The sequence below is a fragment of the Ostrinia furnacalis genome, unplaced genomic scaffold, assembly GCF_004193835.3.
Source record: "Ostrinia furnacalis isolate ACB-3 unplaced genomic scaffold, ASM419383v2 OfSCF2698, whole genome shotgun sequence".
Lineage (NCBI taxonomy): Eukaryota > Metazoa > Arthropoda > Insecta > Lepidoptera > Crambidae > Ostrinia > Ostrinia furnacalis.
Window position 1 is genome coordinate 331934 of NW_021132937.1, and position 17433 is coordinate 349366.

At 36.6% G+C, this 17433-nt stretch overlaps 2 protein-coding genes, 9 non-coding genes and 1 pseudogene across 14 annotated transcripts in view; 8 read left to right on the plus strand and 4 right to left on the minus strand.

Moving 5' to 3' along the window:
• LOC114356163 (electron transfer flavoprotein beta subunit lysine methyltransferase) overlaps positions 1–5304 on the minus strand; it is a 53307-nt gene extending 48003 nt beyond the window's left edge. Inside the window, exon 1 of one of the 3 annotated variants that reach the window (XM_028309281.1) lies at positions 5218–5304. The gene's annotated coding sequence lies outside the window, so the exon portion shown is untranslated. Of the gene's footprint in view, positions 1–5168 lie in introns of all 3 variants that reach the window. The other 2 variants (XM_028309280.1, XM_028309278.1) reach the window with 2 other exon arrangements.
• Positions 5305–5380: 76 nt separating this feature from the next.
• Gadd45 (Growth arrest and DNA damage-inducible 45) lies at positions 5381–6957 on the plus strand. Of its 2 annotated transcripts, none has more exons than XM_028309282.1 (3): positions 5381–5682; positions 6305–6521; positions 6711–6957. In XM_028309282.1, the coding sequence occupies exons 1-3, from the start codon at positions 5621–5623 to the stop codon at positions 6927–6929; spliced, it is 498 nt and encodes a 165-aa protein (XP_028165083.1). In that variant the 5' UTR covers positions 5381–5620; the 3' UTR covers positions 6930–6957. The 2 variants fall into 2 exon arrangements, with proteins under 2 accessions (XP_028165083.1, XP_028165084.1); XM_028309283.1 differs by lacking the exon at positions 5381–5682 and adding an exon at positions 5859–6211.
• A 663-nt stretch (positions 6958–7620) lies between these two features.
• Positions 7621–7739, minus strand: LOC114356177 (5S ribosomal RNA). The gene has a single exon (XR_003656174.1). It is a non-coding gene; the product is annotated as a 5S ribosomal RNA (ribosomal RNA).
• A 768-nt stretch (positions 7740–8507) lies between these two features.
• On the plus strand, positions 8508–8710 carry LOC114356200 (small nucleolar RNA U3). The gene has a single exon (XR_003656194.1). It is a non-coding gene; the product is annotated as a small nucleolar RNA U3 (small nucleolar RNA).
• A 540-nt stretch (positions 8711–9250) lies between these two features.
• LOC114356186 (5S ribosomal RNA) lies at positions 9251–9369 on the plus strand. The gene has a single exon (XR_003656183.1). It is a non-coding gene; the product is annotated as a 5S ribosomal RNA (ribosomal RNA).
• Positions 9370–9883: 514 nt separating this feature from the next.
• On the plus strand, positions 9884–10039 carry LOC114356199 (uncharacterized; annotated as a pseudogene).
• Positions 10040–13544: 3505 nt separating this feature from the next.
• LOC114356187 (5S ribosomal RNA) lies at positions 13545–13663 on the plus strand. The gene has a single exon (XR_003656184.1). It is a non-coding gene; the product is annotated as a 5S ribosomal RNA (ribosomal RNA).
• Positions 13664–14110: 447 nt separating this feature from the next.
• On the plus strand, positions 14111–14303 carry LOC114356191 (U2 spliceosomal RNA). The gene has a single exon (XR_003656188.1). It is a non-coding gene; the product is annotated as a U2 spliceosomal RNA (small nuclear RNA).
• A 401-nt stretch (positions 14304–14704) lies between these two features.
• LOC114356178 (5S ribosomal RNA) lies at positions 14705–14823 on the minus strand. Its single transcript, XR_003656175.1, has one exon. It is a non-coding gene; the product is annotated as a 5S ribosomal RNA (ribosomal RNA).
• Positions 14824–15452: 629 nt separating this feature from the next.
• Positions 15453–15571, minus strand: LOC114356179 (5S ribosomal RNA). The gene has a single exon (XR_003656176.1). It is a non-coding gene; the product is annotated as a 5S ribosomal RNA (ribosomal RNA).
• Positions 15572–15971: 400 nt separating this feature from the next.
• On the plus strand, positions 15972–16174 carry LOC114356201 (small nucleolar RNA U3). Its single transcript, XR_003656195.1, has one exon. It is a non-coding gene; the product is annotated as a small nucleolar RNA U3 (small nucleolar RNA).
• Positions 16175–16747: 573 nt separating this feature from the next.
• Positions 16748–16866, plus strand: LOC114356180 (5S ribosomal RNA). The gene has a single exon (XR_003656177.1). It is a non-coding gene; the product is annotated as a 5S ribosomal RNA (ribosomal RNA).
• Positions 16867–17433: the final 567 nt, after the last annotated feature.

The following is a 17433-nucleotide window of genomic DNA, read 5'->3' on the forward strand; positions in this document are numbered from 1 at the left end:
AATAATGTTAAAATATTAAATTAAGGTAAATTACTGGAAATACTTAGATATTAGGGAACAAAAACAGGACAATTTTAGTGCAATTCAAATTAAATTCTATTAGATAATATAAGGATTTACCAAGAATTATTTAATGTTAATGTAATTATAAAAGGTTAATAATAAAATATTATCCTCTGACGTAAATAAAAGGAAATAAACTATGTATTGGACTATTTTGTTATTGATAACAATTATTTAAATAGAAATTCTTTCTTTTTAGAAGTATTGTGCCTTGCGTTATTGGCTGTATGAAATTAAAATAATCCATGTTTGTAGTACTTGTACGTATTATTAAAGAGTTGTGTTTTCTGAATAAAGAGAAATAAAATTGAAATTAGGTAAGTACCTAATTTAAATATAAAATTATACAAGTGTATAACAACTAAAATTTTCATCAATTTGTAAGTCAAGTTTTTTACTGTTCTAAGAGTTCAAAGGTGCAATAACAAATTACTAAACTTTTTTATATTTTTCAGAGATCTCAGAAATCGCAGTTTAACAATGTAAACATGACTGATAATGAGAAGACTGTTCGGTTTTTCCCATTTCAGATAACTGTCAAAACAGATAATAAATACGCCTCATTCATATTAAGTAAATGTTTTTAACAAAAATGTTCAAAACATTTCAAATTAATTTGTTATTCGATCCCATTTTATAATCATTAAAATTTCCGAGTAAATATTTTTACAAGTATCTACATTATTATCTTACTAACCAATTTTGTGTTTTAGTTCTTCAGTCATGTTTAGGAATATTTAGGAAGAAGCTTCTTGAAAGTATTGATTTGTAATAGGAATTTTTTATTAGTTTTTGTTTTTTTTCTACAAATTAGACAATTTAGAACAAGAAATTCTTCCAATTTCCGCACTTAATGACTAACACCCGCATCTTGCGATAATTACGAATGCTGGTCGTACAAACCAAATGGAAATTCTACACATTAACTAGGTTGACAACTAAGTAAAAAATATATATCTAAAAACCAAACGCACACAAGAAAAAATATTTAAAAAGAAAATAAAACAAAATCATTTATCGAGAATTCTGTTAAGTAAATTGTAAAATTGTGGATGATAATAACCCAAAATAAAATCTTATAAAGGTAGCAGCAGGAAGGCGCTGGATACAGGCCGCTACCAACCGGGCGATGTGGAAATCATTGAAGGAGGCCTATGTTCAGCAGTGTACGTCCTGTACAATGATGATGATGATAACAACCTAACACTAATAAGTAAATTAAGTAAATGAAGATCAAAAAGTAATATTCAAACGACTTCAACAATTCGGGACGGGACCAATAAAAATTCTAGAAAACAACATGAGCAACAAACAACTACAATCTAAGTTCCCAAGAAGCGATTTGTAGGTATTGCAACACACTTGACCTTAATAATGATAATGTAGATCATTAATAAATGAACTCTACATCTGCACTGGGACATAAATGTTATAATTTGCATTTGCGTACGCATTCAGATTAATTCCTATCTAGAAAATGATATTCTGTGAATTTATCATTATTACCTATGTGTTTATTGTACCTAAATTCAGTTGGATTATTACGTGCGTTTGTTTCTTAGGATTGTCCTTAGAAACTCTACCTACGTACGTACGTCGATTGTACAAAAAAGGGGGAAATTTAGATAAAATATGGAAAAGATTTGAAAAACTGTCCCATATTATTGCAGACAGTTTAATAAATAAATGTATTTTCCTTATCTTCAACAAAATTGTTATTAATAAAGCGGACCCCGTCCTTGTTTGAGCGAGTCAAAACAAGTTTTAAGCACACAAACATGTTTTGCCCTTCCCCCTCTTGGGAGAGGTCGGTTTCGTTTCTTATCGGCAGCTGCAGCCCCCTTATAGTGCTTTACAGAACTGTAACTTGTCCTAACTTGATTGAATTCTTTTATACTTTGACCAGAACTATTGTTGCTTAATATATCTCTTCCTTTCATTTTAACTTCAGTATCTTCCGACAATTTGAGTCACTGCACAGAAATGTAACTTTTTTAGACCCCTACATATTTCGTTGTGGTTGGGGTTGCTCTCTCGGTTGTTGAATTAAACTACACTTTATAGACTGACGTAGGGGGACATAGGACCATAAGTCAAGTTATAGACTGACATAATTATGACTCTCATCATATGAATTTTAATCAAAATATGGATACAAAGCCTTCCGAAGAACGAAAGCACATTTACGAATAATTTGATTGTTTCAAGTCTGCAATGTCATAAAACTGGGGAACATCTACCGTGTAGATTCTACAATTTTTCTACTCTTGAGATATTACTATGCAATTACGATCTAGCCACTTGATCGCAAAGGCGCCATGACTTGTAGGAAGTTACAACATCTGGACCTTTGAAGCTCATGATCATAATAGGCCTACGTAAGTTTTGGCCTTAGAATGTCAGTTATTTTAATCCTAGTTCAAAGTGCGAATTTACAAATTCAACTGGTATTTCACTTGTCACTTGCATTATATTTTTAGAAACCCCACTAAACTGGTTTGAAACGTTTGCTTAAATATTGTAGTTTGTTTATTAATGATTATGAAATTTATTAATTAATTACACTTATTTAGCCAAGTCATTGCTTTTTTTGCTCACTTAAGTAATAGCTAGAGCGTGGGCATTATTACATATTCTTGAGTTTTTGTCGTTAGACTGTTCAAAATTCAAACTTAATTTTTGTGTTATTTTACTAAAGGTTTCCGAGTTTAGTTAGTGACTTCTTTGCGGAGCTTAAAGGGTACCCGTTTGACTACAGAACGGAAAACCTGGCAAAATAGCACTTTACGTTACATTTCACGATCATCTTTTATAACATACTATCACAACCATGCTATGACTGTGTTCCAAATTGTACGATACATATCACGAATTCACGATCATATCACTATCATGCTGCGTGTTCCAAATTAGACAAAACTTTGTGATAAGAGCGTCTACACTCGTAGCCATATTAACGTGATTATCAACAATGTCGCAGTTAGTATCGTTTATAAAATCATCGCCAGATGCGGGGTCAAGTTTATTGACAACTGATTCGTGATGAGGGCGTGTAAGATCATTGGCCTGGTGGACGCGTGTTAACGATGTTAACAAACCTCGTTGATTGTCATTGTTCAACTGCACGAGCAGAGATAGTATTTGTAAACAAACACACGAATGTGTGTCAGGTTGAAGAATTTGCTGCACGTGGGCCTTTTAACTCGTGGCACAGATTAAAACTAGTGCTCGTGGGTGAATTTGTGTGATATCAAGCACGATTACCGATGATAGGTTTTTTTTTTATAAAGAACAAGACAATTATTCGACCTCAAAGGCACTTTTAAGCGAAATGATAGATTACTAGGCTAGGGCTACAAAATCAAAATCTACATTATTTTCTTTTAAAACGGTCCTTTCTAACTGGGTAATGGGGGAGGGCTACAAAATCAAAATCAATTTCCTTTTAGAACAGTCCTTTCTAACAGGACAAAATGTGAATACGACCACCTATGATAATGTAGCTAAAACCATTGGATCTATTAGTTACGAGACCTCAAATCATTTTCATATGATAAACAAAGCATAGTAACAGAACAGTCAAATCAAATATGGATGCTCTTAAAGAGCCTACATGTCTCATAACTCATTTATTATCTGTTCTCGAGACCAATTAGCAAGAATAAATAAACAAAACCCAATCACCATTCTCTGACTGTATTTCCCACGGAGGGTTTTCCTTTCTTAACTTTAACGTTATTATTAGCGACTTGTATTGTTTTGTTTACAATATTAAACTGTTCTCATGCAAACCCTAGTAAACCTGGATAACCCAAAGCCCTGAAACCCAATGGGAATTCATATGGAGTTTTAGCACGAGTCCCAAAACTCCAAAATCCTGCTAAATCCATTGTAGAAAGAATTTTGGAATATTGACCAAGGGTTCGGGAGAAATACTTGGCTACAAACTGAAATCAACGTTTTGGTAATTCTTAGATCTGTAAATACGTAAAATAATGCAAATACAATAAGCTATTATGTAGGTATCTATCTAACTCTACATCTATGTTTGGTTGGTTACCTGCCTAATGTATGATGACTCATTGTAGTAAATGAATTCGTTTTTCTTCATTTGCATTTGTTAATTTGTGTCTTCCTTTATTTGAATTACTTACTTAGGTTTCTACGTGATTTAGTTTCAGGATGCAAGAAGAATTTTGCTTTTTATCTTGACAACCTGATAAGCTGATCTTATTCATACTTCAAGACTGCACAAATTCAATACATTCCTTATCCTTACCATCACTTTTACGTACTTTATCTTAAGAATTTCCAAAATTTGGATGAGTAATCAAATCAATACTTTTTGTATGGTAAAATGGAGCAAATTGAGGTAGAGTTGTAGATTGATGATGAGAATTCATGATTTGATGATGAAGTATTAATGTGGAAAAATACTGTTCCCGGAATAATTTGAAAAGGAGCTTTGGCTGAATTTCGGTATTTGGGATTTTGGGGTAAAGGATCGGGGTATTTCTGAATTGAGGAGAGCGTTGTTTTAGCACGGACTTCAGAGAATAGGTAGGTATTGAAATTTAAAACAAAACTTACCTAAATTGCGAAAATAATATTTATTCAAATTACTGACGTTATTAACATATCGGGTTTTTACTACATTTTCAACACTGTTTAGTTTTTAAGAGAGATTGAGCAATAACATTGGATTAGTCATGTCATTGTGAGATGTGATGTTCCACATTTTAGGTAGGTAAAATAATATACACGTGAGATGATTCCATTGGTTGACCCCTATGTTTACATTTTGTAACGTGTAAGTTTTAATCTTGATTGTAGTGGGTTATTCTGATTACCCTAATCAAAATCAAGGTTATCTAATTTCACGCTCAACAGTAGCATAATTGTTAAATTTATTTACGCTCACAAATTCCGATTTTACTGCGATTTCCTCCGACTAAAAACCCAAACCGTTGGGATTCCCAAGCGGGCGGACAATACACGAATTCACACTAGCGCGCGCCGACAACAGTTCAACGCACACAAATGTAAATAAAGTTTACTAGCGACTGAGGGGGGGCAGGGAAGGGAAATCCAAGGATGATACAAACACGTCGCAACCTGCAGCAGAGAAATGTTATCTGGATGCCCCACACTTGCCTCCGATATCGGGAATTTCTTCCACAAACACACACAGACAGCACACTACGAGCGGATTTCCGAGTAATTCGCGTTTGTCCGCGGAGGGCGCCACGCACACACTGACAAAAACCCCACGTTAGCACGCGGGTATAAAAACGTGGATGCGTCACATGGCGGCCATTCTGCTGCCAACGCTCGGAGCGAAACCACGTCTGTTTCCCGCGCAAAGTTGTGAAATCGTTGTGACATAACGCACGCTCGGAACTCGTGTACCAATACCAAGTTATCTATTGAAATACCTGTGAAGCCAACTGGATTGACTGTGACAAGTGCAAGTGTGCCTGTGACAATTCGCACCGAAAAGTGGAAAGTGCTATCAATTAGTGATTACGAGATAAAAAGTATAAACTTCAAAAGCAAGATGTACAAGGATTCAGTTGTTCCCGTCAAACCGGAGACGTTCAGTGGAGTTGCGGCTAAAAGGTAATTTTTATTTAACATTGTGTAATATATTTTTATACTTAAAACTTCTTAATTTCGACGTTAGAATAACTTTTCCGAACAGAATTCAAGATTTCATAAGGCTTTTATTGATCTTGTGACTTTAGCAAAGTTTGAGGAAAAATACTTGAAAAATATTAACTTCGACAATGAAGATGTTCTTTCGATAAAATACCACATTAGCATAGTACCTAACTTAATTATATTTAACGAGGTAATTATTTTTGCAACGAAAAATTAGCACGGTCATAGAACTTCATTAAAGGTCATTAGCCTTATTACCTCGCTTAAGTTCAAAATTTTAACTGAAGGTCACAATATATACTTATACTGTCACAACGTCCTCGGTAGTGTAGTGGTCAGTATCCCTGCCTGTCACGCGGGAGACCCTAATTTTTCTTTTTTAATTTGTTTTTAATGGTCATTTAATAATTAAAAGTTTGGTCTCTAAATTCAGTGCTGTGCTAATCATGGAGAAGGAAAGAAGTCTCGAAATTACGCAAATTATGAAGTTAGTAGGGGTAGATAGATCAAAATAACTATTTCGTTAGTTTCTTTACATTTTGAAGTTCAAGTAACTAATGTTATTTCTCTTCCTTTACAGCCCAATCGGACAATGTATAAAGACCGTGCTGCTTAGGGCATGCATCGAGAAGAGGCTGACCGTAGGGCTCCTGCCCGCGATCCAGTATCTCTCCAGCAACTGCAATGGAGCCCTATTCTGCCTGACCGCGGAGGCGCCACCTGGCGACAGCGCGACTCATATGCAAGAAGTCCTGTTGCAGGCCTTCTGTGTGGAAAATGACATTCATGTCATCAAGGTAATTATCTTTTGATTATCATTGATTTGACCTATCATTATAACTCTATTTTAAAATTTTTCGAGATGAGAATTTTCGCACTCCTATTTAGCGCCATCTATCTAATTAAAGTGTTAACTCTCAAAAGCATGCTTTTGAGGAGGATTTTTTTAATTCAATGTATTAATGTTCTCGTTTCCTTGTCCACAGGTTGATTCAGCGACCAAATTGAAGAAGTTGTTGGGGTGCTGCTCATCAGGGGTGGACTTCAGCTGCGTGTTGGTCCACTACCCATACACAGACCCCTTTAGTGACAGCCAGGAAATCGACCTGTCAATCCTCACAGACTCCGAGAGAGACCTCATTGACCACTGCGAGACCAACTGGGGATACTCACAGATGCCAGTCATCAAGCTGCCAGAAAAGTGAATCTAACAAACCGAAATTTGTCAAGAGAAAAAAAAATACCGACACACCTGTCGTGCCTTTTCAAATAGGAAGCCATTCTTCCGTTTGGCGTTTAACGCCATCTATTATTGGAATTATGAACTTGAGTTCATTGTGCCTAAGGGCTTTGGGTCAAATGTTTTGATTGTGAGAAATTGTGAAGTTTTTCCAAACGCAGATTTTGTATTGTAAACTTAGTTTCTAAGTTGTCGCATAACTTTTGCATGGATATAATATTTTAGCAATAATTGTATAGATACCTGTAACTCCCCAGAAAGAACTTACATTTAAAATTGTAATGTATTCGTATAATAATCATAAAATGATTTTTAGATTCAATATTAATAAAACTTGTAGGGGAAATAGTATAACGTAATATTATATCATTGGATTGTAACGTTAACTAAAATATACATAAGTTAAGAATTACAGACAAATATTGAGATATTTTATATTTTTGTAATGTTAAAAACTATAATAATGTTACTGAACCAAAAAAAGAAATAAAAGTTATGCATAATCAATATTTTTTCGTTTTATTTTTATTTATATTTACCAATTCAATTCACTTTTATTTTCATTTTATCAACATCTTTTCTTTTCCTCTCTCCAAAAAACAATAGCAGTAATAAATTAATAAACTATTTATAGGTAGTTAGAAAAAGTAGCAAAAAGCCAACATCACGCGGTGTTCCCAGGCGGTCACCCATCCAAGTACTGACCGCGCCCGACGTTGCTTAACTTCGGTGATCGGACGAGAACCGGTGTTTTCAACGTGGTATGGACGTTGGCGACGAGAGAGGAGAATTAAATCATTCATTTCGAATTATCTATAATACTCCTTTAATTTTTTTATGAACTTACCTGGTGAAGTTCGCAAGAAATCTATCTACTAAAAATCAATCAATTAAATGACACTGAAAAAGTGTTGTTGTCTGTTACCGAACACCAAACATAAAATTCACTGAACTTTAAGGTCCCAAAAATTTAATGGTTATTTAGTTAAAATACATTAGTTAATATTATAAGAATATCTAACAAAGAACAGAAGTTATTAGTATTAATTCATGTTTCGGCTTCGACCAGACACTACATTTATATGACATATTTCAAAATAAGAACATATTAAGTTATGGGAAAAGTACGATTAAAACTAATTCTGCGCTTCTTCAAAACGCCCAATATTCGCGAGGTATCGCCTTAAGAACATTATTTTACCAAACACCACATGTTGGGTTGGGCCACTAATACTAGGTTGCGTCAAATATGATGATGATGATAATGATACCTAACCCCTTTAGATCTCCTTTTTTTTTTAAATAGTACATGAACTCTTCAAGCATCAATCAAAAGAAACAAAGTGCTGACATCTGTGCTCGTTTGAGTCAATTACTTGTGATCAAAGTTGTCTGCTTGTTTGTTACAGCCCGTTTTTAGGAAGAGATAGTATTGATCAAACTTGCCGCTAGGTGTCGCTCCGCGCTGAGGACTGATTTTTTAGTCCGCGGTGTCCAGATTTTTTTTCCCGCAAAGACACCGCGGCCGCGGCGACCGACGGGCAAGACCTTACTTCATAGGATCATTTCTATAGTAAGCTCTTCGCTAGACCTTCACACTATGTGAAACCACCCTTAACCACGTTGATGAGACGTGGCGCGGCGCCCTGAGCGTGAGGCGGGCGGCAGTGTCCACTGCCAGCCCTCGATGATCGTTCGCCCTCCGCTTCGGCGGAGGGGGTGGGGCGTTGTCGCTGTCTGAGTGGTTATTTTTGAACCCTTTTAATCCTACTAACTAATGATCTTAGTTAGGCCAAGCTTAAGCAGCCGTCAGCCTTATTAACTTTTTAATAAAATTCTCTTATGAATAGCCAGACACATAAGAAAAGAAAGACACCCAGCATTACACACACTCAAAGTACAGTACACACGGATATTAGTTCTTGTTTTATATCTATCCCTTTTTCCCATTATTTAGGGTCGGCTCTCCTTGTTCTGAGGCGCCGCCAGGAGATCAGTACAGTCTATCCCGGAATGTCTAAAATATTTGTCTGGCCTCGCTCTAAGTCCTTGGCCACCGTGGACCGCCATGTATGATCCAAAATAGATGTAATGCATAATAATAATTAATAATGGTACATAATGATTAAACATAATCCTATTTCCATATCCCACACATATTTATGTAATGTTTTATTTATTTAATTAGATGAACTGAACTTCACAGCAAGTAAGTTCATAAATAATGCAATTTTATTTATTGCTGTTCTTTTTTCGAAATAGATGATTTAATTCAACGTTCTCATCGCCAACGTCCATACCACGTTGAAAACACCGGTTCTCGTCCGATCACCGAAGTTAAGCAACGTCGGGCGCGGTCAGTACTTGGATGGGTGACCGCCTGGGAATACCGCGTGATGTTGGCTTTTTGCTGCTACTCTGTATTTTTTGTTAAATATTAGCTTTTACTCGTACATACAGTTTCCGTGGTAATCGATTAGTTCTTGGCAAAATGATCTTTAAATTAAATACCGATAGATTCTGTTATTTCTCCGTCGAATTTCATGCACATTTAGGTAACTTTATTTTGTTATTTAATGGCGTGCGGTTTGCACATTTAGCCTGAGTCAAGTAAATTACAATGTCGGAAACTAAAACAATCCCAAGCCCAATGTGGAACCACAGCTGTGCAGCTGTGGAACGAATCGGCCCTAGCAGCCGTACAGCAAGGGAACTAGAGTACATACATGGTACTCCCAGAGAGCGACAGAGGGCGCTAGGGCTCCGTTGAAAAGCAACCCGCCACGTGCTCGGTGATCAACAGCATTGGTACAACTATCAACCCCGAGATGTCACTGTGCATCGAGAGGCCAAATCCTGTACCGCGGTGTCCAGATTTTTTTTCCTGAAAAGACCTTCTGCGGGTTGGCCAATAACGGTATCGCTTCTCGGCCTTTTGGCTAAGATCAAAGTGTAGTATCTGTTCTTTTCAGCTTAATATCTAAAAGTTCCCTCACTGAGGGACAAACTGATTTTTGCCCTTTGAGGGGATGTTCGGGGCTCGCTCCACTCCTCTCACGGGTCGGCCCACATAATACTTGAAAAGTACGTTCTTAATTCTGAAACAGTGTTCGGTTCGGTGTTCCAGCCGACTCTGGCGCAATTAATGCGTACTTTAACTAATACCACACTGATAGTGACTGACACGTACATGCTATGCTATAGTACTACTAATATTGTTTTATGAGGATATTGACAAAACTAAATTTCAAGCGGGTGAAGCCGCGGGCAAAAGCTAGTCTAAAAATGAAAGGAAAACCGGATGATGACGCAGACAATGAGTTGAGTAACTCAAAATGTTTTCGCAGTTGTAAAATGCACTTCTGATCATTTCTTAAAATGTGAATATCGTGTAGGCATAGCAAACCAAAATAATGAAATAGCAAAAAGCCAACATCACGCCAGGCGGTCACCCATCCAAGTACTGACCGCGCCCGACGTTGCTTATCTTCGGTGATCGGACGAGAACCGGTGTTTTCAACGTGGTATGGACTTGGACGTTGGCGACGAAGTAGCAGTAAATAATCATCTATTTTGATAAAAAAAAACTATTAATTAGACTTTTTTGTTTTTATTTTTTTATACACATTGCATTATTTATGAACTTACTTTGTGAAGTTCTCAACTAAAAACTTATCAATGACAGACACTGTGTGTGTTGCCACTGAGATGAGACGTATTTACTAGAACAGATCCACACACTAGGTATTTTACAGTACTAGGCGGCACCTATTCCAATTTTTTAAATACTTGATCCACCTAGTATTTTATAAATTACACGATTTCCGACCCTACCATCAAAGTAATAGAGGTTATTATTGCGTAATCCCTAGTCGTGTATTACGCGCACCTAGTATTTCTCGCTAAGCTTATGTGCGAACGTAGAGATTCACTCCGTCTCTGTCTGACCAAACAAATTTGAGCGCGACGAAGCAAACGCACACAAACGTAGTCAAACCATATTCATGTAAATAAGAAAAAATATGTAAATATTTTTATGAAATTGATATCTTTTAAATACGCCAACTTTTAAGTTGACAGTCCTAAGCCTGTTGAAGTATGAAGGGAGAAGTTATTATTCAATTTCAAATTGCATTATTCATACTAAGGTTTTATCTTTTCAAAAAAAAATTGTATTTTAAAGTCATATTACGTGGATTAGCCCGCACTAGTCGCGTCAAGTATGCTAAGTTACTAGTGGTTACTACGTACTAGGTGGAATAGGTATTTGGATCGAGTATTAATAAATACTAGGAATAGGTGCACCTAGTATCAAATGGCAATGCCAGATTTTGTATGGAAAGTGGCGTCTTTTTTTTTTCGCGCGGCCATCGACCAAACTTTGTTTTTTGATTACAAAATAGTGTAATAAACCAAACTTACTATGGCATGTATACCTCTAAACTCAGTCTGAATTGAGTTACGAGCAATAGAAGTTTGATTATTTTCATACTAGATTTGCTTTTTGTGCGCAAGTTTTGTAAGAAATTGCAACAAAATATTGCGCTATTTTTTTATTGCGCTGATTCTGCTCCATACTGATGTCTGGAGCCTTTAATAGATGATATTGTTTGTTTACACATACAATCTCACTATTTTGTTACAATTTCTTACAAAACTTTGCGCGCAAAAAGCAAATCTAGTATGAAAATCATCAAACTTCTAATGCTCGTAACTCAGTTCAGACTGAGTTTAGAGGTATACATGTCATAGTAAGTTTGGTTTATTACACTATTTTGTAATAAAAAAACAAGGTAAGGTCGATGGCCGCGCGAAAAAAAAAAGACGCCAATTTCCGGCATTGTCTTTTACCTAGTATAACCCATCTCTAGTTGCCACCAAATATGAAATTCAAGACACTTTAAAATGTTGCAATAAAATTAAAAAGTACATAATTTATTAAATAGTATAAGAATTGAGAAATATTTGAGAGAGAACAGAAGTGACCTACGAAAGTGAGTGAAACAACATAATGGGGTATAACAAGATAACAACGGGTGTTTTTACCGACTCACTATTTAATTACCAGGTTGTGGCGATTATTATTATAACACACCATGTTTAGATCTCCTTTGAGTTTTCTTAAATGGAATAAACTATTGATATCAAAATATGCAAAAGCTGACATCTATGCCTTCCCGAGTTATTTACTTGAGAGCAGAAATTGTCTGCTTGTTACAGCCGACCCTGCCGACCCTGAGGCGGCGATGTTACACTAGCTTGCCGCTAGGTGTCGCTGTGCGCCGAGGACTGATTTCTTAGTCCCGAAAAAAATACATTATTAACTTGAATTACTGACACTGATACTCGTTCATCCAAAAATTAAAGAAAAGTCGGATGATTGGCTGGCCTGACGCAGAATGCGCACTTTGCAGGATGAACACTCGACTCAGATACAGTGTGAGTCACGATATTTAAAACGATTATAGCAAATGTTGTGAACTTGTGATAGGGATAGAGACATGCGGTTTTTGGTTTTACAAAGGTAATATTACGATAGAGAATAATACAAAGTAATAAAAACCACCTGTTACCTATAGGGGAATTTTTTGGAGAAATTTATCAAATAACCAAAAAAACACGAATTTAAAAGCAGATTTTTTTCAAAAAGTACATTTTCTTTACAATAAGTAATTGGAAGAAAAAAAATTTTTAAAAAATCTCCAAAAATTTTTGACCTCATTTTTGTCGATAAAAATAGGTCTAGTTTCACCTAATTTCATATTATGTACACTCAGTAGCGGCGTAAGGGGGGGGCGGTCCGCCCCGGGTGCCAAGCATCAGGGGGTGACACAAGTCGCGCAGATTAGTACTCACTGGCACATTTGCATTTATCAACAGTATAAGATACATTTGTCAAATTGTTTCATAAGGAATTCTGATTGCGAATGTTGTTTTATGTATTTGGTTGCTGATTGTTGTCAAGTATCCATCGCTAGTCACATAAAGCTTGGAAAATAGATAAATATGTTGACGCTAGATAACTAGTGATCATTGTGGAGCTAAATAGATAGGTTTTATATCTATCTATGTTGATATATCGCCCACCATTAGACGCAAGTGCGGAAATACAAGGTCGAAAACTTCGAATACAGTTTATTTTCACGAGCGCATTTTTTTGTTCATAACAGATGGATAATTATCGGTTGATAATTATCAACCGATAATTATCCATCTGTTATTATCACGATAATTATCCTTTCGAACCCTGGCCAGGAGTTCAGGACAGTCTATCCCGGAATGTCTAAAATATTTGTCTGGCCACGCTCTAAGTCCTTGGCCACCGTGGACCGCCATGTATGATCCAAAATAGATGTAATGCATAATAATAATTAATAATGGTACATATAATGAATAAATAGAATCCTATTTCCATAAAATATCCCACACATATTTATGTAATGTTTTATTTATTTAATTAGATGAACTGAACTTCACAGCAAGTAAGTTCATAAATAATGCAATTTTATTTATTGCTGTTTATTTTATAATTAAGCTTGTTCTTTTTTCGAAATAGATGATTTAATTCAACAATCTCGTCGCCAACGTCCATACCACGTTGAAAACACCGGTTCTCGTCCGATCACCAAAGTTAAGCAACGTCGGGCGCGGTCAGTACTTGGATGGGTGACCGCCTGGGAACACCGCGTGATGTTGGCTTTTTGCTGCTACTATGTTTTTGTTAAAATTAGCTTTTACTCGTACATACAGTTTCCGTGGTAATCGATTAGTTCTTTGCAAAATGATCTTTAAATTAAATACCGATGGATTCTGTTATTTCTCCGTCGAATTTCATGCACATTTAGGTAACTTTATTTTGTTATTTAATGGCGTGCGGTTTGCACATTTAGCCTGAGTCAAGTAAATTACAATGTCGGAAATTAAAACAATACTTAGTCCCAAGCCCAATGTGGAAGGAACCACGGATAAGCGACAGAGGGCGCTAGGGCTCCGTTGAAAAGCAACCCACCACGTGCTCGGTGATCAACAGCATTGGTACAACTATCAACCCCGAGATGTCACTGTGCATCGAGAGGCCAAATCCTGTACCGCGGTGTCCAGATTTTTTTTCCTGAAAAGACCTTCTGCGGGTTTGCCAGTAACGGTATCGCTTCTCGGCCTTTTGGCTAAGATCAAAGTGTAGTATCTGTTCTTTTCAGCTTAATATCTGAAAGTTCCCTCACTGAGGGACCAGTATATTAAACTGATTTTTGTCCTTTGAGAGGATGTTCGGGGCTCGCTCCACTCCTCTCACGGGTCGGCCCGGCATTGCAGTGCCGCCGGGATCGGCCCACATAAAACTTGTGTTGGGTGATCCAAAATCTAATGATTTGCATGCCGACTCTGACGCAATTAATGCGTAATTTAATAACTGATAGTGACTGACACGTGCTTTATATAGTCCTACTAATATTATTTTATGACGATAATTTGACAAACTAAATTTCACGCGGGTGAAGCCGCGGGCAAAAGCTAGTAATAAAATGAAAGGAAAACCGGATGATGACGCAGACAATGAGTTGAGTAACTCAAAATGTTTTCGCAGTTGTAAAATGTTCCAAATCACTTCTGATCATTTCTTAAAATGTGAATTTCGCAAAATGCGAACTTTTCTAGGATATGGCTAATGTAAAAAAAATAATATTGAAACAGAGAGACTATCGTGTAGGCATAGCAAACCAAAATAATGAAATAGCAAAAAGCCAACATCACGCGGTGTTCCCAGGCGGTCACCCATCCAAGTACTGACCGCGCCCGACGTTGCTTAACTTCGGTGATCGGACGAGAACCGGTGTTTTCAACGTGGTATGGACGTTGGCGATGAAGTGGCAGAAAATAATAATCGATAAAAAAAACTGTTAATTAGACTTTTATTGTTTTTATTTTTTTATACACATTGCATTATTTATGAACTTACCTTGTGAAGTTCTCAACTAAAAACTTATCAATGACAGACACTGTGTGTGTTGTCTGCCACCAAATATGAAATTCAAGACACTTTAAGATGTTGCCATAAAATTAAAAAGTACATAATTTATTAAATAGTATGAGAATTGAGAAATATCTGAGAGGGAACAGAAGTGACCTACGAAAGTGAGTGAAACAACTTAAATGGGGTATAACAACGGGTGTTGTTACGTTAAAAATTTTTTTTCTTCCAATAAGTAATTGGAAGAAAAAAATTTTTTAAAAAAATATCCAAAAATTTTTGACCTCATTTTTGTCGATAAAAATAGGTCTAGTTTCACCTAATTTCATATTATGTACACTTTATCGTGACTCACACTGTTATTATGTTCCAAAAGGAGCACTTTAAAAATGTGCATTTCGCATAATGCGCACTTTTCTAGGATGTGGCTAGTGTAACAGAGGTTAATTCTAAAATAAAATATTGAAACTGATGGAGACTATCGTGGGATTAGAAAACCAAAAAACTAAACCAGCAAAAAGCCAACATCACGCGGTGTTCCCAGGCGGTCACCCATCCAAGTACTGACCGCGCCCGACGTTGCTTAACTTCGGTGATCGGACGAGAACCGGTGTTTTCAACGTGGTATGGACGTTGGCGACGAGTTAGCAGAATAAAATCATCTATTTCGATTAAGAAACAACTATTTTTCATACCTACCTATTTTGTAATTTCTTACATTGTGCTCGCCCGCATAAATTACTTGATAACATAAATTAAACAGCGCCCCCTATATTATAGCCGCCCTAGGGGGCGCTGTTTAATTTTTCATACAAAATTTTTCGATGACACTTTGAATACGCAACGAAACGAACTCGAAAGTTTTTCGTACTAGAGGTACTGAAGTCTGCTTGTTACAGCCGACTGCCCAACCTTGAGGCGGCGATGTTAAACAAGATTGCCGCTAGGTGTCGCTCCGCTCTGAGGAGTGGTTTTTTAGCCCGCGGTGTCCAGATTTTTTTTCCCGCAAAGACACCGCGGCCGCGGCGACCGACGGACAAGACCTTACTTCATAGGATCATTTCTATAGTAAGCTCTTCGCTAGACCTTCACACTATGTGAAACCACCCTTAACCACGTTGATGAGACGTGGCGCGGCGCCCTGAGCGTGAGGCGGGCGGCAGTGTCCACTGCCAGCCCTCGATGATCGTTCGCCCTCCGCTTCGGCGGAGGGGGTGGGGCGTTGTCGCTGTCTGAGTGGTTATTTTTGAACCCTTTTAAGTCCTATTTTGTAGTCGGTAAGGTTCATAATATCTGTCCTTTCCTCTTTTGACGGCCCGCCAGCGACCTTTAAAAATTCGGAACAGTTTATTCAATTGTTTTCTTTACGGCGGCCCGCTTTTCAGCTCTACTATCCCGATAATCTGCCAGAGTGGCCCCTAGTCACAGTAAGTCTGGTGTATATCTGCTTAGTGAATAAAATAGCCAGCCACATAGTAATGAAAATCCAGCACTGCATACTTAAACCTACATACAACCAAACATAGCACTATCAATAAAAAAAGAAACTTGACCAAACTAAATAACATGAATAATTCATTTGCTTTAATTCATTCAATATTTCGAATCTTATTTCCATATCCCACTTCTCCATGTGATGTAGCGAATTTGTTTTTTTTCATGTTTATTAGACACAATCACACAAGTGTTATAGTTTTTTTAGTCGAGTTTCTGAGAACATCACAGTAGGTAAGTTCATAAAATAATAATTATTTATTGTATTTTTTTTTGTTGTCCTTTTTTCAAAATGGAAGATTCTATTCAACTTCACTGTCGCCAACGTCCATACCACGTTGAAAACACCGGTTCTCGTCCGATCACCGAAGTTAAGCAACGTCGGGCGCGGTCAGTACTTGGATGGGTGACCGCCTGGGAACACCGCGTGATGTTGGCTTTTTGCTTTTGCATTGTATGGAGAGTTAAATTACTGGTTCTACTTTATCATATTTTTTTAATTAAAATTAGAACCCGAACCAAGCAGTAGCAGAATCAAGATAATTATTGTTGATTAGCAAAATATGATTAATATGCTATAAAATATTTCCCTTACCAGTAATTTAGTATATTTTTAATTACCAATCTTCGCATGAAGTGTAGGAAGTAATTATACATTTCATTTGTAATTTATTGCTTGCAATTTGCAATAATTATTAGAAATCTTATATGTATCTCCTTTTTGAATAAGCACACGTTATTTTTTTTTATAAAATTACATAGCTTTTTCACTAATCCTTCATAGATTCCATGATATACGATAGTTAGCATCGTCGGAACTTCAAAAAAACACATTGTAGGTTCAAGTAACAAGTTCATAAAAGGTACCTGGCCGTTATTTCAATGTTTTTTTTATTAATAAAATACACAAACTTACTAAAAATATCTTTTATTTCGTTACCAGATTCAACTGGCCCTTTTTATAGGTTCCGCACCTAAAGACTGACAGTTACTACTGTCAATGGGC

Excerpts from the sequence above, each read along its gene's own strand:
- Gadd45 (XM_028309282.1), top strand. The coding sequence starts at position 5,621 with ATGTACAAGGATTCAGTTGTTCCCGTCAAACCGGAGACGTTCAGTGGA. Across the intron at positions 5,683-6,304 it reads AGTGGAGTTGCGGCTAAAAG|CCCAATCGGACAATGTATAA; the intron begins GTAATTTTTATT and ends CTTCCTTTACAG. Across the intron at positions 6,522-6,710 it reads ATGACATTCATGTCATCAAG|GTTGATTCAGCGACCAAATT; the intron begins GTAATTATCTTT and ends CCTTGTCCACAG.